General features: G+C 59.3%; 1 protein-coding gene across 2 annotated transcripts; it reads left to right on the top strand.

Moving 5' to 3' along the window:
- The first annotated feature begins 307 nt into the window (after window positions 1-307).
- Window positions 308-19,725, top strand: GGA1 (golgi associated, gamma adaptin ear containing, ARF binding protein 1). Of its 2 annotated transcripts, none has more exons than XM_061124597.1 (17): window positions 308-736; window positions 4,568-4,652; window positions 5,951-6,026; window positions 6,931-7,029; window positions 8,031-8,154; window positions 8,561-8,661; window positions 9,493-9,573; window positions 10,649-10,789; window positions 10,869-10,950; window positions 12,020-12,127; window positions 12,824-12,925; window positions 15,730-15,788; window positions 16,251-16,417; window positions 16,876-17,069; window positions 18,125-18,294; window positions 18,536-18,646; window positions 18,737-19,725. In XM_061124597.1, exons 1-17 carry the CDS (start codon window positions 694-696, stop codon window positions 18,845-18,847), a joined length of 1,854 nt encoding a protein of 617 aa, XP_060980580.1. In that variant the 5' UTR covers window positions 308-693; the 3' UTR covers window positions 18,848-19,725. The 2 variants fall into 2 exon arrangements, with proteins under 2 accessions (XP_060980580.1, XP_060980579.1); XM_061124596.1 differs by having other exon boundaries at window positions 310-736; window positions 12,773-12,925.
- The last annotated feature ends 1,503 nt before the right edge of the window (window positions 19,726-21,228 follow it).

The raw sequence follows: 21,228 nt of genomic DNA, 5'->3' as shown, positions 1-21,228 counted from the left end.
TCTGTTTCAGCGCCTGTCCCAAAGCAAGGCGAACACAGACTGCATGAACTGATTGCAGAATGAATGCAGGAGATAGTACAGGGTTCAGGCTCTGCCACTTGTGTGATCTCAGACAAACTATCTGGTTCATGTCGTGAGAAATAGCAAATCATTAAACAGTACTTAAAAACAGTGCTTGGAACACTGTAAGCACTCAAACGTCATTTTCACAGCGGCCAAGACACCATTGCCCTTTTAAGGACGCCCCTCCCCACTTTTGCAGCTAAGCGGAATATCCGCTCAGGGATCCGGAAGTGACCTCAGAGCCCCTCAGAAACATGGCCCCGGAACGTTCTTCCGGAAGCGGTCATAGGCATCTCCGTGACGCACAGCGATTTAGAGCGTCCCGCAGGGTTTCCATGGTGCAACCCTCAGCCCCGAGTCCCTCGGCTTTCTCTCGTTCCCGAGCGCTCTGAACAAGGCAGGAGGCCAGTCGCTCTCGCGACTTTGACGCTGCTTGGGGGAGGGGTTGGGAGAACAGGTGACGCTCTAGGCAAGTCCGTCTTCATCTCTATGGTGCCGAATGCTCCTGCGCCCCGGTCCAGCGCGTCGGGACGAACGTTGCCCCTTTAATCGGCGGAGGGCGGTGCCGAGGAGGTCCCGCGAGAGCGGCGGGGGGCGGGGGGCGGTGCCGAGGCTGGGGGCCCGTGGCCGATGGAGCCCGCGATGGAGCCGGAGACTCTGGAGGCGCGAATCAGTGAGTGTCCGGGAGGGGCGCGGGCCGGACCGGAACCGGAACCGGGGGCATTAGGCGGTCCCCTTCCCGATGGGGGCGGGGTACAGGGCGCCCCCTCCTCACGCTCCGCCCCCGGCCCGGTAAGGGGCGGTGTCCCAAAACCCATACCTCAGACCCTGGGGTGAAGAAGGGAGACCCCCACCAGCTGCATGGACCCGCAGTGGGAGCGAGTGCCACCCATCCTTCCGACTCCTGGGCCGCGACCCCTGGGGCGGAGTGAGCTGCCCCCAGCTCGGCGCCCAGAACTCCCGGGATGGAGAGCGCAGCCTACAATCTCCTCGGGCCCAGACTTATCCGCGAAGCGAACACCCAAGTCATTCCCTGGACCCCGGGAGGGAGCAGGCGAGCGTCGCCGAGGGCTGCACCACACACCCAGGAGGGAGGGACCCTGTTCCCCTTAAAGCCCCGAATCCTCCACTTTCTGGCGGTGCCTGATGGGACTCCCTTCTGTCTGTTCTTTGAACTTGCAACTCAGATTCGGTTCTTTCCCCACCCAGGAAGGTAGGACCCACTAACCCATGGAATCCCCCCAAGTTCTGGCCACATAGAACGCCCTAAACCCCACAGGCTTGGGAGGGTCCCGCCTCAGACTCCAGAAGTAATTTCAAGTTCTCTATCACTACCCTTAGTTCAGTCCCTCAGATTTCTGCACTCCCACCACAGACTCCTTTCCTGCCTCTCACCGAGTTTTCTCCAAAGCCCCGTGCACCCCTTCCTGTGTCTCCTCAGACCCAGCTTCCCACTCATTAGTTAGGCTTCCGAGTGCTGACCCCCTCGCATGGTCCACCTGACCTCCCTATCCCACACTGCAGAAGATCCTCGCCTCTCATAACCCACTCTGGACTCTGCTCCTGAGAGCACAGCTTGCTTCTCCCTGGACTGGTGACAGCTCTTTCTTTCCGCTCACATCTGCACTAGGGCCTCAGGGAAGCCTCTGGGTCCACTCTCAGCTTAGCCCCTTGGTCCCAGGCACACCAGGGAGCCGCATAGGGTGATTTGGGATTATGGGCAACCCCTATTAAGCCAGTCTTCTGCAGCGTTGAATCTCAGAACCAGACCATCTCCAGGGATGTTTCACAGTCAGTCTGGCCAGTGGAGGGGGAGGGCATGGAAAGGAAGCACTCAGCGGCCATCGAGACTGTTCTGGAATGCCACAAGTGTCCAGGTCTCCACAGTCACTTGGGGGTGGGGGATGGGCAGGGCCCTGACTGACAGATCTGACTGGACGCAGGCCTTGAGCCATGGGTGGTACAGAATGGTGTCAAGTTTAGCAATAGTGGATGTTTTCTGAGAGGCCAAGGAGTTTGATCTGAGCAGCAGACAGGAGGCTGGTCTCTGATAGACTGGAGCTGAGGGTGTTTTTTTCTTCTTGTTGGTACCCTAGCCAAATTATCAGTGCTTCCCTTGCAGTGATTGGGGGTGAAGAGTAGCTTTTGTTGGGTGAAATATGACATTGTCACCACTGTAGAGTGACAAAGTGGAGTCACACCCTGTTGTGAAACACCTCCTTCCCTGGGTGTTCTGCCCTGAGGCCTGCTGGGGGAAGTGGTCCCCCCAGGACGAGCTAAGAGGGCTGGGAGTTGAGGGCCAGGCCCAAAGAGGTTGGTCAGATCTCTTGGACCCAGAGGCCCTTGCTCTGAACCAGATGCAGAGAAGATGTCCCGTGATGCCACTGCTTCATCCTCCCTGGCTTCCGACTTAGGAGCAACTCTGGAACCAGTTACTATGTCCTCACTCAGACTCACGTGTCTCTTGACACTTTTAGGGACTTCCTGTTTTAGGTTCCCCCAGCTGGATGTCACTGAGTGGGCAATATCCAGCCTCATGCTGTCTTTCATGCAGACTGATGTTCCCCAGGCTCTGTCCATGTTGTAGGACTGGGAGGCAGAGTTGATGGGGGGGAGGGCAGCTATTTCTGGTATTCCTGAGTGGTCAGCAGGGGCTTCATTTCTCCCAGGGACTGGAGGGCTCTGGAGGACTCCCAGAACAGAGACGTGTGCACAGGGAAAATGCTCCGTTCAGGTCTCCGCTCAGCTGGACCTCTGAGGGCCCTCCCAGAGAGCAGCAACCCCCACAAACACACACTGTCTATACCGTCTCTGTGCTCTGAGTTTCTTTTCTTTTTCTTTTTTTCAAATGCTCTGTTTTTCTTAACAGCACTCTGCAGCAGTGTACAGCACCCTGTTTGGTTGCTTGTCTGAGCAGTCAGTGTTTCCTATGCTGGGCTGTTGAGTTCCAGGAGGATGGGGGTTTTGTTCACTGTCGCAGGCCCACACTCAAAATATTTATTGAATAAATATGAATTGAATGATTGGTTGCCAGGCTCTGAGACCCTAGGGCGCCAGGCCTCCCGCCACAGCACAGGACCCCAAATAGGCAGGCAGCACATGCCGAGTCCCCAACCTGCCCCTGGCCACAGGTCCCTCTGCGTCCCACCTCCTGAGCTGTTCCTCCACTGCCCCCGCTCCATCCTCAGGCTGGGAGGTGACGGACAGCCAGCTCTGGCTGCCCCCACCATTCTCCCTGGGCAGAGTATGTTGTCATCCCAAATCATTCCTGATTTCACCGTAACTTTACAAATGGGAAATGGACGTTCGGGAAGGTTCTGTGACCTACTTAATAGTTTTTTTGTGTGTTTTTTTGGGTGTTTTTTTTTTTTCATTTTATTGAAGTATAGTTGGTTTACAGTGTTGTGTTCATTTCTGCTGGACGGCACAGTGACTCGGTTCTACACATATGTACATTGTTTTTTATGTTCCTTTTCATTATGGTTTATCCCAGGATATTGAATATGGTTTCCTGTGCTCTATAGTAGGATCTGTTGTTTATCTTTAATTGTTGTTTGACCGACACTGGGGGGTCAGGCAGTTCTGTCTGGCCTTGTTTACCACCCCTTCCTGTTGGCCCTTTCCTAGCCACTAGCCATTCTGGATTTGAATGCCCCCAGAACCTCCCCCTGCCAGCCTGCCGCCCAGCCCGCGTCCATTCACTCATTTACTGGGGGGAGACCGACGTGTACGTAAACGGCTGGGATGCAATGCAGTAGCAGACTTGGGCCCATGATGAGGGGCAGGTCTGGGGGGACACAGGAGCAAGCTGTCCTGGCAGTGCTGCCCCCAGGCAGGTATGACCTTAGATAAGGAGGAGGCATACCTGAGCTGTGCTCCTTATCACGCCCCTCACGCCCTGCCCTGCGCTGTTATCCACGGCTCTTCTCACATGCAGCCCTTGAGTCATGTCATCCCCAGCCTGGTACTCCCTCTTGTGTTGCCCCTTCTGGGCAGCCTCCCCTGAGTCCCCTCCCCTGGTTCCCAATTCCCATGACCCTTTTGCCTCCCTCTGTCACCTTGTATTGAGAACCTAACTGCCCTTGGCCCACTTCCCAGCTGCAAAGCTCCTTGTGTTTGGAACTATGGCTTTTCTCCCCTTACCTCTGAGATCTCCTCTGAGAGTGAATTCTGTGAGAATTACAGGGACATTTTAGGAGCAGAATCAGAGGAGGTGTGGTTAGACAGGCGGAGAGGCTTACAGCAGAAGTGACAGTAAGGGAACAGCCCCTGAGCACTCTCTCTAGACATGGGGCCCTTTGGGGAGAAGCTGCGAGGGGAAGCTGGTGGCCAGCACGTCCTCTGTGCTCTGACCTGACGGACGTCAGCGCTGGGATCTTGGGGCCGTTAGGGCAGGGAGTCAAGGAGAGGCCTTTCCGTGTGCTCAGTCGTACCCCAGGGCAGGAACTGAAAGAGGCAGGGGTATCCTTTCGCCAGGTCGCACTAGCCCTCTCGTCTCCTCCAGACAGAGCCACAAACCCCCTGAACAAGGAGCTGAACTGGGCCAGCATCAACGGCTTCTGTGAGCAGCTCAACGAGGACTTTGAGGGGTAGGTGACTTCCCTGTCCTTTGCTCAAGTGCTCAGCACCTGCCATGCACACTCCAGACCTGGCCTTGGGCAGGGACAAGGGTGGGTTGAGACCCAGTTTGCGTTCTTAATGAGTTCCCAGATTAATGATGGCAGCAGGCACTCTGTGCCACCTTCTGAGGTGGGCCTTGCTGGACCCATTTTACAGGTGAAGAAACTGAGGCTCAGGGGACTCAGCAGTTGCCCTAAGATCTCACAGACGTGATGAGGCTCAGGGCTGCCTGACCCATGCCCAGGCTTGCTTGGGGAGGACCTGCCAGAGAACTGCATGCTCCCCAGTTGGGGTACCCTCTGCTCAAGGCAGGACCTGAACTGCCTGCATGAGACCCACACTGTGTGCTTGTCAAAACTGTCCATTGGTGGTGCATCCAGGCTTGCACTAGACCACTCGGCAGGGAGCTTGAGGGGGACGTTGTTAGCGGGCTCCCAGGTAGTGCTGAAGTTCGGGGAGTGCAGCCCAGTGTGCTTCACCTCCGCTGCACCCCCACAAGAATGCACCCCACCTCAGGATGCCATGGGGACAGCGTGACGTGCGTACTCCCCAGAGCAGCTGCTCGGGCCCGAATCCCGTCCCTTCAGTTAGGGGGTTGCCTGGGCGAGTACTAGATACCTCCAGCCCTTCATCTCTGCCACTGTAAAGTGGGGGTGATAGTGCTGCCTGCCTCAGGGGGGCTCTTAGGAGCTTAGGCAGGAAAATGGAGGTGAGTCGCCTTGCACATGAAGCACTCAGTACGTGTTAGCTGTTGCTGTCACTGGTGACAGGATCTGCTAGGTGATATCACCATTCTCCCAGCAGAATGTTCTGGGCACATTGTCATATTCTGCTCCCAGGCTGGGCCCCTGTAGACCGTGGGCATGTCTCTGTTACGATCTGGTAGGTGATGTCATCATTCTCCCAGCAGAATGTTCTGGGCATATTGTCATTTCTGCTCCCAGGCTGGGCCCCTGTAGACCGTGGGCATGTCTCGGTACTTGTCTCTACAGCAACCCAAGGATACAGCAGGTCATAGTTCTCAGTAAAGCCAGCCAAGGAGCTGAGCTCGTGCCTTTTCAAAGGTTGCCGGCCTGTGCTCCCTGCCTGGCCCTGCCCTGTTGTACCAGAGTCTCTGGCCCCAGTCAGTCCGAAGAGGGAGCTGGGCCTTTGCACGTGCCCTGCAGGAGCGTCTGCAGACTACAGGTCCAGGGGGAAGAGTGGCAGCACTCTCGGGGTGCCCGGGGCTCTGTGACTAGTCTGGCTCTTTGCTCTTCCTCTCCCCCAGGCCTCCACTTGCCACCCGGCTGTTGGCCCACAAGATCCAGTCCCCGCAGGAGTGGGAGGCAGTCCAGGCCCTGACGGTGAGAAGGAGAAACGGTGCCGTCTGTTGCCTGACCGTGTGGATGGCACCAGGGGTCGGGGGGAAGACTGGGGTTTTTAGGGTCCCATCAGGCTCCTTTTTGGAGCCCAAGGGAATTGTGCCAAGATGGCCTAGAATAAGGGTGTGTGCCAGCCTTTGAAGGCCCCATGGCAACCAGTGAACCAATGGGCTGGCCTCCCACCCCAGACCCTGCACGGTTAGGCCTCTTGCAGGGAGGAAGCCCTCGGTCATCTGGTCCAGGGATTCCCAGCTCCAGCTGTCCCTCAGATCTTCTGGAGGCTGAATCAGGGCCCCACTCCAGACCTGCTGACCAGAACACCCGTAGTGTGTGCATCCAGGAATCTTCATGTTTATAGAGCTCCCGGATGCGTTGTGGAGCCCAACAAGGCCAGCCTGTCGATGGTCTCCAGACACAGGACAACACCAGGCACCCTTTTAGTAGTTACGTGTTTGTTTTAACATGTTAGGGTTTGAGTGGGGTTTTTTTTTGTCTCCTCACATATTAGTCCTCTGATTTCACATACATATAGCTTAGGAAAAGGCTGAGGTTGATGGTGCCTATTTATGTTTCAAAAAAACCATCAAAGGAAAATAGTAAGAAAGTAATTTACAAGTGGTACTCAGATGTGGCCAAGCCATGGAGGGACTAGGTTGGTGATGTGAGTTGGGTGTCGCCAGGCTCTCAGAGTGGCCCGGCCCTGTCTTCCGGGGGTGGTGATCAATCTCAGGGGTCTCTGAACCTCAGAATCCTTTTTTTTCTCAAGTCATTTTCTCCCTTCTCACTGCTGGTCTCTGGACTTCTGGTCCCTGGCTGAGGTGTGGGAGGGAGGCTGCCTCCTCTGACCCACCCAGGGGCCCCCGTACCTCACACCTTCCCTCCCCAGGTGCTGGAAACATGCATGAAGAGCTGCGGCAAGAGGTTCCACGACGAGGTGGGCAAGTTCCGCTTCCTCAATGAGCTCATCAAGGTCGTGTCTCCCAAGGTGGGTGCCTCTATCATATGCTCAGACCTCTGCTATCATGGGGGGTTGAGCAGCGAGGATCCCAGATCAAGAGAGGAGGGTGACTGTCCTCCTCCTGACCCGGCACAAGCACAGACCCTTTCTCAAGGTCCCCTTCACACAGCTGGATCCAGGACAGCTGGGCTTCTAGGAAGAAGGTTCCAGGCTGCCCGATGGCTGGCTGACTCTGGAGCAGCTCGGCACTTAGGGAGGAATGACTGCAATGAAAGAACAGCTTCCCCAATGAGGGCTGCTCAGGTCTGAGCTCTCTCCCTGCAGACCTGGCCATGGCAGGTCTGGGCACCAGGGAGGGGTGCCCTGGCGCCCCGCCTAGGTGTCTAGTGGAGGGTCTCCCTATCCCCACTCACAGGAGTGGCCTCCTTCAGGCCTCGAACCTGAGGCCCCAGAGTCCTCCCCTAGGTCAGGAACAGGTTTGGTGCCCCTTGTTGGGTAGGTGAGAGCCCACCCCTTTCGCCCGTCCTCGATCAGGCCCGTCACTTGACCCAAGCAGCTGAATGACCCAGCAGCTCTTCTCAGGAGTTGACCAGTGTAAGACCTAGTTCCCTCAGCTGAGCGTGCTGCTGGGAGACTGAATGGAGCCTGGGGCCAAACGGCCCCGTGCCCGCTCCTTCCCTGGTCAGCCAGGAGCCTGGTGGCTCCCCCTTCCTGAGGTCACCAGGTTAAGGCTTCCATGAGCCGACTGTGAGTGGGTGCTGGGCTCTGGGCCTTTCAGCTCTGCATCCCCAGCATGGTCCCGCTACTGTTACCTTACTGAACAGGTGGGGGACTGGGACGCCCAGGCCGGCTCAGCTTGGGAGCGGCAGGGCCTGGAGCTCTGCCAGGCTGGTCAGGTGGGACATGAGGGTCCTGTAGGCTGAGGTTTCTGAGGGAGTCCTGGGGAGGCAGCCAGGTTTGGGCTGGGGTCAGGGTTGCAGTGAGTAAGGCCAGCCAGTGCAAAGCCTCCTCTCCCCTCGGTCCTGAAGTACCTGGGCTCTCGGACATCAGAGAAGGTGAAGAACAAGATCCTGGAGCTTCTCTACAGCTGGACGATCGGCCTCCCCGAGGAGGTGAAGATTGCAGAGGCCTACCAGATGCTGAAGAAGCAGGGTGAGGCACCAGAGTTGGGGGTGACCGCCCCCTCTGCTCTGCCGTGGGGCTCCAGCAGCTTCAGGGCCCTGGCAGCAAGATCATAGGTGTGCCCTTTAACTGCTCAAGACCACAGAGTCAATGGGGCCTCTTTATGGCTCTGCCTGAGGCCAGATGGGCTGGAGAGAAGATGGGTTTGAGTCAGTCTTCCCCTCAGAGAGTGGCCCCCCATGGAATGGTCTCAAAATAGAGGCTCCTAACTACGCCCTCTGCCGGCTGCTATTTGGCATGGTAGTTCAGGAGCAGGTCTTGACCCCTGAAAGCCAGCACCAGCATGCTGGAGAAACCCTGCCCTCCACTTTCCCTCCTTGCCTGCCCCGCCCCACCCCAGTCCCTGAGACAGTCTCCCCACCGCCCTCTGCTGCAGGGATCGTGAAGGCCGACCCCAAGCTGCCAGATGATGCCGCCTTTCCCGTTCCTCCACCACGGCCGAAGAATGTGATCTTTGAAGATGAGGAGAAATCCAAGGTGAGGCTTCAGGGAGGGCCGGAGGAGGACCCCAGGCCCCTTGAGGGTCAGTGGATTCCAGCTGGCAGCGCTGTCCCTGGATCAGAGGCTCACACTGAGCATGGCTGCGTGGTGGGTGTGGGCACCAGATGGTAAGCCCTTACTCATGCTGATGCTGCCCGCATGGTGCCCTGCACTTCGTACATGCAGGCCTGAGCCTGGTGGCCCTGGGGTTGGTCTGAGGGTATTTCATAGGTTGATCAGCAGGTTGCCTGTCTTTATGTCTGTGACTCTCTCAGCGGTAATTTTGTTAGTTTTTTGTTAAAGAAACATGTGCTCATGGGCAAAAACTTAAAACAGCCCAGAGGTAAGATAAAAAAGCTCTCTACCCAGTCGAGTCCCGGAGGGTAACTGCTGTTGAATGTCCTGTACCTCCTTCCAGAAGAATTCTCTTGCAATATTAATGTAATTTTTCACACCATTTGTGGAGAATTTATTTCTGCCGGGCACTGTGGAAAGCACTTATGTGCAGTATGTCACTTGTCCCAGAGCCACCACATAAGATCAAGATGTCAGTAGACTAAAAAAACATAGGATTGATTTATTTTATTTCATCGGCCTCTCGGCATGTGGCATCTTAGTTCCCTGACCAGGGATCGAACCCACACCCCATGCAGTGGAAGGGTGGAGTCTTAACCCCTGGACTTCCAGGGAAGTCCCCACTGTCAGTAGATCCTTGCCACCCCATGGAGAGCTTAGTGATTTATTTATGTCCCACCTCCAGGAAAAGGAGCCAGCACAGGATGCCAGACCCAGAGAATGTTGTCACAGCGTGTCCCTCTGTCTCCACAGATGCTGGCCCGCCTGCTGAAGAGCTCCCACCCTGAGGACCTCCGAGCAGCCAACAAACTCATCAAGGAGATGGTGCAGGAGGTGATACTTGAGCCCAGAGCTCAAGGAGGTGGCGGGAGGGGATGTTGAGCTGGGCCACCGAGGGGGGGTTGTGTGTATGTGTGGAACTCCGCAGTGACCCAGCTAAAGGGCTGTGGCAGCAGAGAAAGAGGGACCGAGTCAGGGGACCCTGTGGGCACAGCTGGGGTCAGTAAGCGCAGAAGAAAACATTTCCCAGCAGCCGAGCTGACCTGCGCTGGCTTCTGTGAGACTGTACCTCTTCTATAAAAGTGAGAAGGAAGTTAGCCCTTATTGTACTTAAGACAGAGTATGTATACAGAGAAGGAAGAACATACGTGTATTTCATAAGGACGTATACCTGTGTTGGGGGTGCATGCTGAAATCTTTTTTATTGATAAGGGTAAGTCATCAAAAGAATGCAGTCCAGACACCCAGAGGCAGATGTTCTGGGCTATCTTAGGGTAAGCTGTGTGCTCTGACAACCCAGAGAAAGGGCAGCCCTTTTCAAAGAGGGCGACTGTATCAGACAGCACAGTACAAGCCCGCCTTTCATTCCACAAGGGAGAAGCGTGCGGGGTGAGCAGAGAGGGTGTGGGATAGCAGGGTCCCTTGTGCAGCAGCCTTTCAAGGCCATGAGCTCCCTGCCACTTGCTACACACTGACAGACACCTCACGGGGTTCCGGCACTAGTTTCTCTGTTGGTGACCACTCAGGTTCCCTTTCCCTCTCAAGTACAGGCACCTCCTTTCAAGGCACAGACAAGGAGCTGGAGGGTTGTGTAGAACCACAGGTGTAGATATAGGTCCCAGGCCTCCAGCATCAGCTGGCAAATGTGTTGGACTCAGATTCCTGGGCCACCCCTGGAGGTTCTGATGAGCTTGTGCATCCAGGGCATTGGCGAGAGGAGAGGAAGAGTGAACGCAGGGCTGGCCAAGGGCTTCTTGGACCAGAGTACCCTGTCTGGGGCCCGAGGGGCTCTTCGCAGGGGCTGATCCCACACCCAGCGGGCGCCCTCCAGGGTGGTGTGGGGCAGCATCCTGGCTCAGGTCTGGGCCTGACCCGGCCTCTCTGGGGCTGTTTTCCAATGTCTCCCCAGGACCAGAAGCGAATGGAGAAGATCTCGAAGCGGGCGAGCGCCATCGAGGAGGTGAACAACAACGTGAAGCTGCTGACGGAGATGGTGATGAACCACAGCCAGGGCGGCGCGGCGGCCCGAAGCAGTGAAGACCTCATGAAGGTGCGCCCGCCCCCACCCGGCCTCCCCACCCGCCCCAGTGCCCCCGCCGGCCCTGACCTGCTTGTCCTGCTGTCCCCAGGAACTGTACCAGCGCTGTGAGCGCATGCGGCCCACCCTATTCCGACTGGCCAGTGACACGGAGGACAATGATGAGGCCTTAGGTGAGCTGCTCTTAGAAGGAGCTACCACTAGGGGGCCCCCCCTTCTCCAGCAGTGATCTTGGGTTTCTCCACTTTGAGGAAGAAGGAAGCGAAGCTGAGGGGCTGACCCTGAGAGACTATGCGCCAAGCCCCCGCCTTTGCAGACATCTCGTTTACTGCCTGTAAGCTGCACAGGAGGGAGAAGTGTTCCTTTTTCACAGCTGGGGTTCAGGGAGGGAAGTGGCCTGTCCAGAGCAGAGAGCAGAGTGGTGGCAGAGCCAGGGAGGACCAGAGGCTCTCCCTCCAGACGCTGCCTCCTGGTAAGGGTGAGCCCAAAACCAAGAGCAAGCCCCTGAGGCCTGAGCGCCTGCAGAGCTGGGCCCTGTGGCCACACGTAAGGGTCTCCCCCTTGTGCTGTGGCAGCGCACGAGCCACGGCCTCCCCGGCAGCGGTCTAGGTGCCATCTCAGCCTCCAGTCACGGAGTTCCCTGAGCGCCTCCCGCGTGCCAGGTAGCCGGTGCGCCCAGGAGGCTCGCCCCTCAGCTCCCTCTCAGCCCTGGCCCCCGGAGGACCTGGTTTGTGCCAGACACTGTTCTCAACCCCAGGGCCATGGCAGTGATCAAAATAAACAGAGCCAAATCCCCCAGGAGCTTTTATCCCGATGAGAGGAGACAGGAAACTGAGGGTGTGAGCCTGGCAGTTTGTTGGGCGGTGGTAAGGGGCATGGAGAAAAGCAGGGGAGGAACTGGGGGTGTGGGGCCAGAGTGAGGGAAGGCCTCCCTGAGGTGATGTGGGTAAAGACTGGAAAGCAGGAAAGGGTGAAGCTGTGTGGAGATCCAGGGGTCTCCAGACAGCAGGGCCAGTGTGGGGGCCTGGAGGCCAGGGCCCACGTCTGTGTTGAGGGGCTGGCAGGGGGCAGCGAGGAGACTGGGTGAGGGTGGGTCATGAAGTGCCTGAGGCAGAGGAGTCAGGATGGGCTGCCCCCAAGCCCCGCCCCCTCCCACAAGGCTTGGGATGGATGTGGGCGCTCCTCTCCCCCCGGAGGCCCCCACAGTCCTTCAGCCCAGCCCCTCCCTCCTGCCTGTTCCAGCGGAGATCCTGCAAGCCAACGACAACCTTACCCAGGTCATCAACTTGTACAAGCAGCTGGTGCGGGGCGAGGAGGTCAACGGTGATGCCACCACCGCCTCCATCCCCGGTGAGGAGGTGGCGGGAGAGCGGGGAGGGCCCACCGGCCAGAGTCTGGGGTGGGGTGCTGGTCCCAGAGCTCAGTGGCCCCTTAAGATGGGGGAGGCGCCCACTGGGAGAGCTGGGGGAGGAGTCTGTGCCAAGCCTGCAGCTGCAGGGGAGGAAGTCTGGATGCGGGGCGGAGGGAAGGGGGCTGAGGGTCTGGCAAGGACAGGCTGGAGAAAGAGGGCCTCCCTTTCATTTGACAAATCTGACGCCTGTTGTATGGACCTGGATGACATCCTGAGGCTTAGTTTAATTATCAGAAGTGCATGGGGGGGCTTGATACATAGACATTACAGCTCAGCTCCACTCTGGGTAGAGCAACAGCCAGGAGAGGCTAGAATGGGCCCTGTTAGGAGAGGTGGGGGGGGGCACTACCCGGAAACAGCAGAGTCTAAGAGGGGCCTTAAAGGATGAGAGGCAATCCGCCAAGTACTAGGGAAGCAGGAAGTATGTTCTGTGCAGAAGGGACACCATGTGCCAAAGAAGGGACTTGGAGAGCAGGTCCCAGGCAAGGGCAGTGTGGCCAGGAGGGGGAGCTGGCTGCTCCCCAACACCCGGACTCTGTGTGTCCTCTGCCCAGGGCTGGCCTGACTCTCCTTTCCCACCCCAGGGAGCACCTCGGCCCTTTTGGACCTCTCAGGGCTGGATCTTCCTCCGACAGGCACCACCTACCCAGCCGTGCCCACCCGCCCTGGCAACCAGGCCAGCCCGGAGCAGCCCAGCACCTCGGTTTCCCTGCTGGATGATGAGCTCATGTCTCTGGGTGAGGAAGGGGCTGGGGCTGGGGCCTGGAGCAGGGCAGGCTCAGCTGCAGGTGGGGGATGATGCCCCCGGCACATAAGGGAGCTTTCAGAACATGGTCAGGTCAGCTTGTTCCTCCTCTTCCTCCTCCTGTGAGTCCTGTGGAGAATCGGGGAGGGGCATCAGGCCCATTTCACAACTGAGGAGGCTGAGGCTCAGAGAAAGGAAGGAGATCGTGCCAGGTCCTACTGTCAGGGGTGAAGCTGGCCCCACCTCTGATAAGCCAGCCACACCTAGGATCTGGCGGCCTAAGGGAAAACAAAGGGGCTTCCCTATAGCAGGTTAGAGCTTAGAACTGGGAGCTACCCAGGCAAAAATCAGCAATCTCCTCGCCCTTGAGAGGAAAAGAAGTGGGGCTCTAGGCTCTGAGCACCAGAAGCTCCAGGAAAGCCGAGCTCTGTCACCCGCGCTGGTCCCAGACCAGGCCTGCAGTCACTACAGGCAGGGTCGGGGCTCCTGAGCCTGGCGGGGAAACAGGCTCACCCCTGGGGCAGAGCAGGGGTACCCAGCTGGGCACACAGTTTTCGAGTTCCCAACTTTCAGGGGCAGCCGCCCCATCTGAGAACGTCGAAGCAAGAGAGCCTAGTAGCCACCTCCTCACAGTGGCCCTGAAGCTGTGACAAAATAGAGGTAGGTGGTCGGGCTCTGTCACAGGAAGCCTTACCCTGTCAGGCGTCTCAGAGGATATGTTAGGAAAGTGACTTGGAAGCCGAGTCAGACTGAGTTCTCCCGAGTTGGTTCTGAGGTAAAACCCACACCTGATGGACTCCAAGAAGCGATGGAGGGCCGGGTTCCCAGCGGGGCCACCACGCTGCTGTCTTAGCCCTGCTCCCTTCAGCCCAGGACACAGTGAGGCCAGCGCCCCTGGTTTACAGATGCCAGAGCCAGGCTCCGAAAAGCTGAGCTACTTGCCCAGAGGGCCACGAGCTTTGGGCGAGACCCTCCGATTCTGAAGCCTCCCTGGGAACCTCTCTGCTGCTCTGACTCGGCCGTCAGCCAGGACAGGGAAGCGAGGGCTTGGAGTGCGGAGAGGAGATGAGGGAGACAGCGGACCAGGTCGAGGTCCCCTCTGCGGGCTGGTCAGCCAGCACCCCTTCCCTGGGAGGCTCTGACCGCAGGGCATCCCAAGGCCTGCATCGGAATCCCTCCACCCGCCCCCTTTGCCTTCCCAGCCAGCGCTGGGCGGCAGCTACCTGACCTGGTGGTGGGTGTGTGAGCCCAGCCCCCACCCCACCCCCAGCCCGCGGCTGCGGCGAAGCCACCTCCCCGTGAGAGGCTCTGCGCGCTCTGCACTTCCTGTCCCCATGGCGCTTCAGCAGAGCCCTGAGCCTCCAGCTTCCTCTGCTTGCTGCTCAAAGTGAAGAAAATGTGGGACCCAGAACCCGAAGTGGCAGGGCAGCAGCCGCCCAGCTCCCCAGCTCGGGGCAGTGGAGGAAGCCTGGGGACCACAAAGGGGCTCATCCTGAACGGTTCTCTGTGGCAGGAAGGGTGCGGGGTGGGGGTGGGGCAGGCCGCCCAGGCTTCCCGTCTGCCAGAGAGGGCGTCTGGGCGCCTCTGCATCTGAATTGTCCGATTCATTAGCAGCAGCAGTCCTCTGAGGCAGATGCTGCTGTTGTCTCGTCCTATAGACGAGGCGCAGGAAGGTTGTCACCAGCCTGGGGTCACAGCTGAGTGGCAGAGCTGTGTTTGAACACCAGTCTTCAGGCCTTTCTCTGCTCATGCCCAGACACTGGGCTTTCCAGTGGTGTGACCGTGGGCAGGTTGCTTAACCCCTCCGAGCGCCTGCTTCCTCATCCCTAAGGGAGGCGTGAGAAGCCCACACCCTCCTTTAAAGGTTGCCTGAGGACTGAGGCCCGTGTCTGCAGTGCCTGCCCCAGGGGTGTGGGAGCTGATAGTCTCCACTGTTGGCCTTGGTCTCAGGCATGTCCGGATGAGGAGGCCCAGCAGCTGCAGCCTCCCTCACCTCTGCCCGTCAGGTAGCACGTCAGCTTCTTCTTGTTCCGTCAGTAAGTCGTGTCCAATTCTGTGACCACCCATGGATTGCAGCATGCCCAGCCTCCCTGTCCCTCACTGTCTTATTCAGGCTTTGCTACAAAGAAGACAGAGGTCAGACTGGCTGGTGACCCACCCCCCTCTACTGACCAGCAGGCAATGAGCAGCCCCTTCCAGAGGGGCCACTGCCCTCTTTGCCCCTGTCAGCCAACCTTTTGGCACATGCCAGGGTAGACGAGGCCTTTTATGTCTGCCCCCGCCATCATCCGCATGGTGTGCTCAGGGCCCCTGCGGCCCAGCCCAAGGTCGCTCAGAGTCTAGGTCAGGCCTGGGCCCAGCGCCCCTCTGATGCTCAGAGGATATCCCTCGAGTCACTCATTGGACGGGCACTGGATGCTGACTCCTGCCGCCTGGATCTGTGAGTCTACGGACCTCACATAGTGTCCCCCACCCCCCGCGCCAGCTCCCACCTGCCCTCTGTCGAACGAAGGTGACCTCAACCCTGACCTCAGTGGTTGAGTTGGCCTCTGAGCGGCAGGAGAGGAAGCATGTTTGGGCCAGTGAATGGGCCCTTGAGATCTTCGGTTTCTACTTCTCTCTGCTGGTTCCCTCTGAGACAGGGAGGGGGTTTGTCCCCTTTGAGCTGAACCTCTTGGAAGAGGGGGCGCAGGGGGAGGGTGGAAGCCAGGAAACCCTGACCTGACAGAGCCCCCCCTGCTGTCTTGCCTCTGCTCACAAATCCAGCTCCTTTCCCTCTGTCTCGCTTCCTTGTAGGCCTCGGTGACCCCACACCCCTCTCTGGCTTGGATGGTGCTGGGTGGAACAGCTTCCAGGTAGGAGCGGCCCTTCCCGAGGGGGGGCAGAGGAGCTGGGACAGACAGCCTGAGGGGGCCGGGATGGAAGAGGTGGGCAGGAGGGCCCAGGGCAGGGGCGGTGGGGCTGGGGGGCACCCATCCCAGGATGGAGGGAGGTGGGCGGGCCTCTCCTCACTTCCAACGCTTTTCGCTGAGGTCTCACCCTTGGGTTTCCTTGGGTTGAGCTGGGGGCTCCCCGTTCCTTTCTTGTGACTCTGAGGTCCTTGAAATGGGATGGTTTCTCGAGTAGAACCCCAGATCAGACTTGGCCGCCAGTGGCCCTGGAGTGAGGGGTGCAGGCCTGCGGGAACATCATCTGCACCTCTGCCGCTTCCCCAGACACCACCCGCCAGGAGGGGAGGGGGCCTCAGGGCGGCACCGGGTGACCCAACACCTTTTCAGCGCAGCCTCACCCCCCTGCATCCTTTGTACACCCGACAGTCGTCTGATGGCATGGAAGCCCCAGCCCCGACTCCAGCCCCCAGTGTGGACAGTGGGCCCCCAGCGCAGACATCCCCGCCCGCGAGCAGTGGTCTGGATGACCTTGACCTCCTGGGGAAGACCCTCCTGCAGCAGTCGCTGCCCCCGGAGTCGCAGCAAGTGCGGTGGTGAGGGCCCACCCTGCCCAGACCCTCCCCTGCCCCGGGCCCAGCAGAAAGGGCCCTGGTGCTGGTTTGCTCAGCGAATGGCATGGCCAGAGCACCACTGCGTGCCAAGTGCTGCCCGGGGCTCGAGGGACACAGCAGTGACCAGGGCAGGTGCAGGGCCCGTCCACCAGGGCATGGACCGTATGAGACACAGGTCCGTGCCCCACTCACACGCCCTCCCCCAGGCCTGCCGGCCCCTGAGAATCTCAAGACCCAGAGGGCTGCCAGGAAGGAGGGCGCTGAACCCCCAAGTGGGTGGGGGGAGCACAAGCTGCCTGCTCCAAAGTGAGGAGACCACGGCCAGAGAGACGGGGTGTCTGAGCCAGCCATTAGGGACCGCAAGGACCCCAGCCATTCCTGTGCCCCTCATCTTCTGGCCATTGAAGACTTACCACTCGATGCACCGTCCCCCCAATAAGGGAGAAGCAGCAGCCAGCCCCCCGGCTCACACTCCGGGACCTGCAGAATAAAAGCAGCTGCAGCTTGCCCAGCTCCAGTGCCACCGGCCTGCTCCACTCCGTGTCCCCCGAGCCCCCTGGGCCTCCGCAGCAGCCCACGCCCACCGAGCTCTCACTGGCCAACATCACTGTGCCTCTGGAGTCCATCAAACCCAGTGAGTAGGGCAGCGGCGCGGCAGGGGCCGGCCCAGCTGGGGCAGCTCCCTGCCTGTGCCCCCCTCCTCCCCCGGCCTTGTGCTGTCGGGAGCTAGATCGGGGGCAGCAGGTGGGAAGATGGGCTCCCCTCCTAACCCTGCCCAGCTTGGTGGGGGCTCTGGGTAAGATCTTCCCCTTCCTAGGACTTAGTTTCCTCACCGGTCCCGGAGTCACAGAACTGCATTTGAAACTCCAGGATAGAGAATTCCTTGGCAGTCCAGTGGTTAGGGCTTGGCACTTTGACTGCCAAGGGCCCAGGTTTGATCAAAGATCCCACCAGCCATGCAGCATGGCCAAAAGAATAAATAAACTCCAGGGTGACTCCAGGGGACCTCTATGGGTGGCCCCTGCATTGCTCCCCAGGAAGGGCAGGGCCAGGACACAGGGAGGTCTCGGGGCGGGAGGGGGGTCTCTCCAAGACCACAGGGATAAAGACCCAGGTCTGAGCCTGTGCTTCTGCCCAGGAGCAAAAGAGGGGCCACTTACTGTACCAGACTATGACCAGACAGGAAGACTGGCCAGTCTTCTCAGCGCTCACCATCTTGTAAGCTCACGATGACAAGGGCAGTCCTTGGGAGCTGGTTAGTGGTCTTACACTGTCTTAGCAGCCTGGAGGACCCTGAGCTCAGAGAAACAGAGTGACTGTACCTGGGTCACACAGCGAGATCGTGCCCACAGCTCACGCACAGCCTTCTACTCCAGCATGCCAGGAGCAGCCACACGGCACTGCGTGAGCCGACTAGGACTCAATTCCAGGGTGGGCGTCCTGCCTCCACCATCATGCTAGAAGTCAACCTGCCCATCTTGGCCCCAGACTATACCCCTGACTGCACTGCTGCCCAGGGTCAAGGCAGCACGCTGGGTCTGGGTCTTCTCATTCATTCCCAGCAGAGCAGCGAGCCCTGGAGTCAGGCAGGTGTGAAGGGCTGATCGGATGTGCTTGGACTCAGGCTTGGCACCCCGCCCCCACCCCCACCCTCTGCCCCCATCAACCTCTCCCCGTCTCCCTTGCCAGGCAGCATCTTGCCGGTGACCGTGTATGACCAGCATGGCTTCCGGGTCCTCTTCCACTTTGCGCGAGACCCACTGCCTGGGCGCTCCGACGTGCTGGTGGTGGTGGTTTCCATGCTGAGCACCGCCCCCCAGCCCATCCGCAACATCGTTTTCCAGTCAGCTGTCCCCAAGGTGACATGGGTGTGCCTCCCTCCCAAAGCAGGGTGATTTGGGGCTAGATAGGGAGCCAGCTCTCCAGAGCAGGAGGTAGGGTCTCTGTCTCTCTCAGGGAGTCAGGGGGTAGGAGGGAACCCAAGGGCAGGGCCCTAGGGCCCTCAGGGTGGAGCTGACAGGAGGCTGGCCTTGTTCCCGAGGGACTGGGGACAAGGACCCAGGGCTGGCTGTCCCCAATCTGTCCTCTGACCCTCCACAGGTCATGAAGGTGAAACTTCAGCCACCCTCAGGCACGGAGCTGCCAGCGTTTAACCCCATCGTCCACCCCTCAGCCATCACGCAGGTCCTGCTCCTTGCCAACCCCCAGAAGGTGAGGGGCCCAGCTTTGACAGCGTGGCCATGGGGTGGGGGCAGCCTCTTCTCCCGCTCTGACCCTCTGCCTTCGCCATCTCTGCTTCAGGAGAAGGTTCGCCTCCGCTACAAGCTCCTCTTCACCATGGGCGACCAGACCTACAATGAGATGGGCGACGTGGACCAGTTCCCCCCACCAGAGACCTGGGGGAGCCTCTAGAACCGAGAGGGCTGGGGAGAGGAGGGGCCACAGGACTGGCTGCTGCCAAGCCTAGGTGGAGGCCATGGTGGCCTGGGACACCCTGTGTTCCCATGGCCATATTCCCCTGGGCCTGGTGCTTCTCCCTCACCTCTGCAGCCCCCGCCATCCTTGCCCCCTCCCCTACAGAGCCAAACCCAGCAGGAGGCTGGGCCTGGGTTTGCACTGGTGGGGACCATCATCACAGGTGGGAGCCTGGAGCAGGGAGGGGCCGCACGGCCCCGGAAGGACTTGGGGTCGTGGGGGAGAAGCATGGCTGTCGGGCAAGGGCCAGGGCCTCAGGCCTAGCCCAGACCCCAGCCTGGGGAGGGGTCCTCCCTGCCTGTCTCTTATGCCTTATGGGAAGGCCCAGCCATAACTCGGGGCCGTGCTGGAGCCGGGACCAGCTCAGGCCTCCTCCATAGGAACCGGGTGACTGTGGGGGTGACGCCTGCACCCCCAGCCCTTTGCACTCTTGGGTTTGTGGTTTGATTCTCTTAGCTTTTCTCTCTGAGTGGCCCTGTGGTCACCGTCTCAGGGGGCCCAGTGCGGGGAGCCCCCCACCTGTTCCCCACTCCTCCTGGGGATCTCACTCTACCTGCCTGGCCCCTTTGCTGTCAGGCCTCTGGGTGGGGAGACTATGGGGGTCATGTGACTGCTGGCCCAAAGGTGATGCCCCAGGGGGTGGCCCCAGCAGGGGCCTCTGGGCTCCTGGCCAAGGGAGGTCCTACACTGGAGTTCTTGCGTGTCTCTTTCATTCATTGGGCTTTGTTCACCCATCTATCCATGGGCAGAAGTGGGGTCAGTGTGTGAGTGAGAGCAGGAGTATTTATGGAAATAAAACGTCCTTTTTTCCTGGACCAGCTGCTCTTTTGGCCCTTCTGAGAGAGGGAGTCAGGAAGGATCCAGGCGTGCAAGGTCCCTAGGGGCTGTCCCGCAAACTTCTCTGCCTCTCCTGGGAGATCAGGCCACAGTTCCCCTCCTCGCTGCTCCCGATCCCGGCACCGGAAGAGGCCCTACTCAGGGGCCTGTGGCCACTGCTGAGTCACCAGAGAGGACCCGGGGGGCTGTGGGGGGCCCAGAGCCATCCCAGCTGGAAGTGAGTGGCTGCTTGGGCCTGCCAGGAGCCCCAGCTGCCGCAGACACTGAAGGGGAGGCCCCTGGCCACTCACTACTTCCTCTTGCTGCGCTCAGCCCGAAAACACAACTGCAGCGCAGCATCATCCGAGGCCCCTGCCTCAGCTTCTCCTCCTTGCCAGAGGCTGCTCCCAAGGCGCAGGCACCACCAACCGCAGCCTCTTTCTGCAGAGGCCGAGGGGCCTCGAGCAGGGCCCCCTGCCATTCCCAGGGACAGCACACTCCCCCTGTGATTTCGGGGTGTTTCTCTTCACTGGGAGGCTGGGGTCCTGGCCTGGGGCGTGGCCTAGAGACTGGCAGCCGAGGGAGCCAACCAACGTGCAGGAGAGCCGTTGAAAGGCGTGGCCAGGGGCCTGCCCCGTGGCGGGGAGCCGGCTCTCCGTTCCCTCTGCGCTCAGCTCACAGACATCTGGGGAAGCCTGCCCGCCACTTCTCTTTCCTGGAAGATGGGAGTTGTGCTTTGAAGAGTTTTCACTTTTGTCTAACCCAGTGTTTCCCAAGTCTGAATTTGGGCGCTGAACACCGTCATGTACATACTGTTGGGAAGGGCTGGAGGCCAGCCCAGCCTGTGTGCTCTTCTCCATTCAGCAAATGAGGGCTCTTCTCTGTGCCAGCCGACACTGGACGCACAGGGCAAGGGCTTCTCCACGGGAAGGGCGTGCTGTCGAGGGTACAGGAGAGGGAGCAAGGCCTCTGAGTCGGCATCTCCAGCTCCTCACAATCGGGAGCCTCCTGTCAGATCCGCCTGGTGTGACCACCATCCCACATTGCAGACACCCTGACCTCAGGCTCCTGGCCTCCTTCCTGTTCGCCTCCCTACTCTCTGGGCAGGAGTCTGCCTAACATTTAAACGATGCCTCAGAAAGATAATCTCTCCTTGGAATGTTCTTTTAAGAAGCATGTTATTTTACATGAGACAAAACCCTGCTCCCTGTAGCATGCCCCTAGGGTCCCAGAAACTCCCTTCAGAAGCATGTGTTCCACAGGCCATGGAAGGGTGGTTGTGGGCCTGGGCGCCAGCGTGACTGCCAGCCTGGGACCTCTGGCTGGCTGTGTGACTTTGAAGAAGGTGCTTCTTTCTCTGGCCTTTAGGTTCCTTGTTTGAAAAGGTGGGAGGGACCCAGTGAGCTGTAAGGCCCCTCTGTAGAATCCTTGGGCCAAAGGGCCCCCCGGCCGTCGACTTCCAGTGACCACAGGGACAAGGAGATCTGTCCAGTCTTTTGGAC

This window comes from Dama dama, chromosome 22 (assembly GCF_033118175.1).
Source record: "Dama dama isolate Ldn47 chromosome 22, ASM3311817v1, whole genome shotgun sequence".
NCBI classification, from domain to species: domain Eukaryota; kingdom Metazoa; phylum Chordata; class Mammalia; order Artiodactyla; family Cervidae; genus Dama; species Dama dama.
This window is presented reverse-complemented; position numbering and strand designations above follow the sequence as displayed.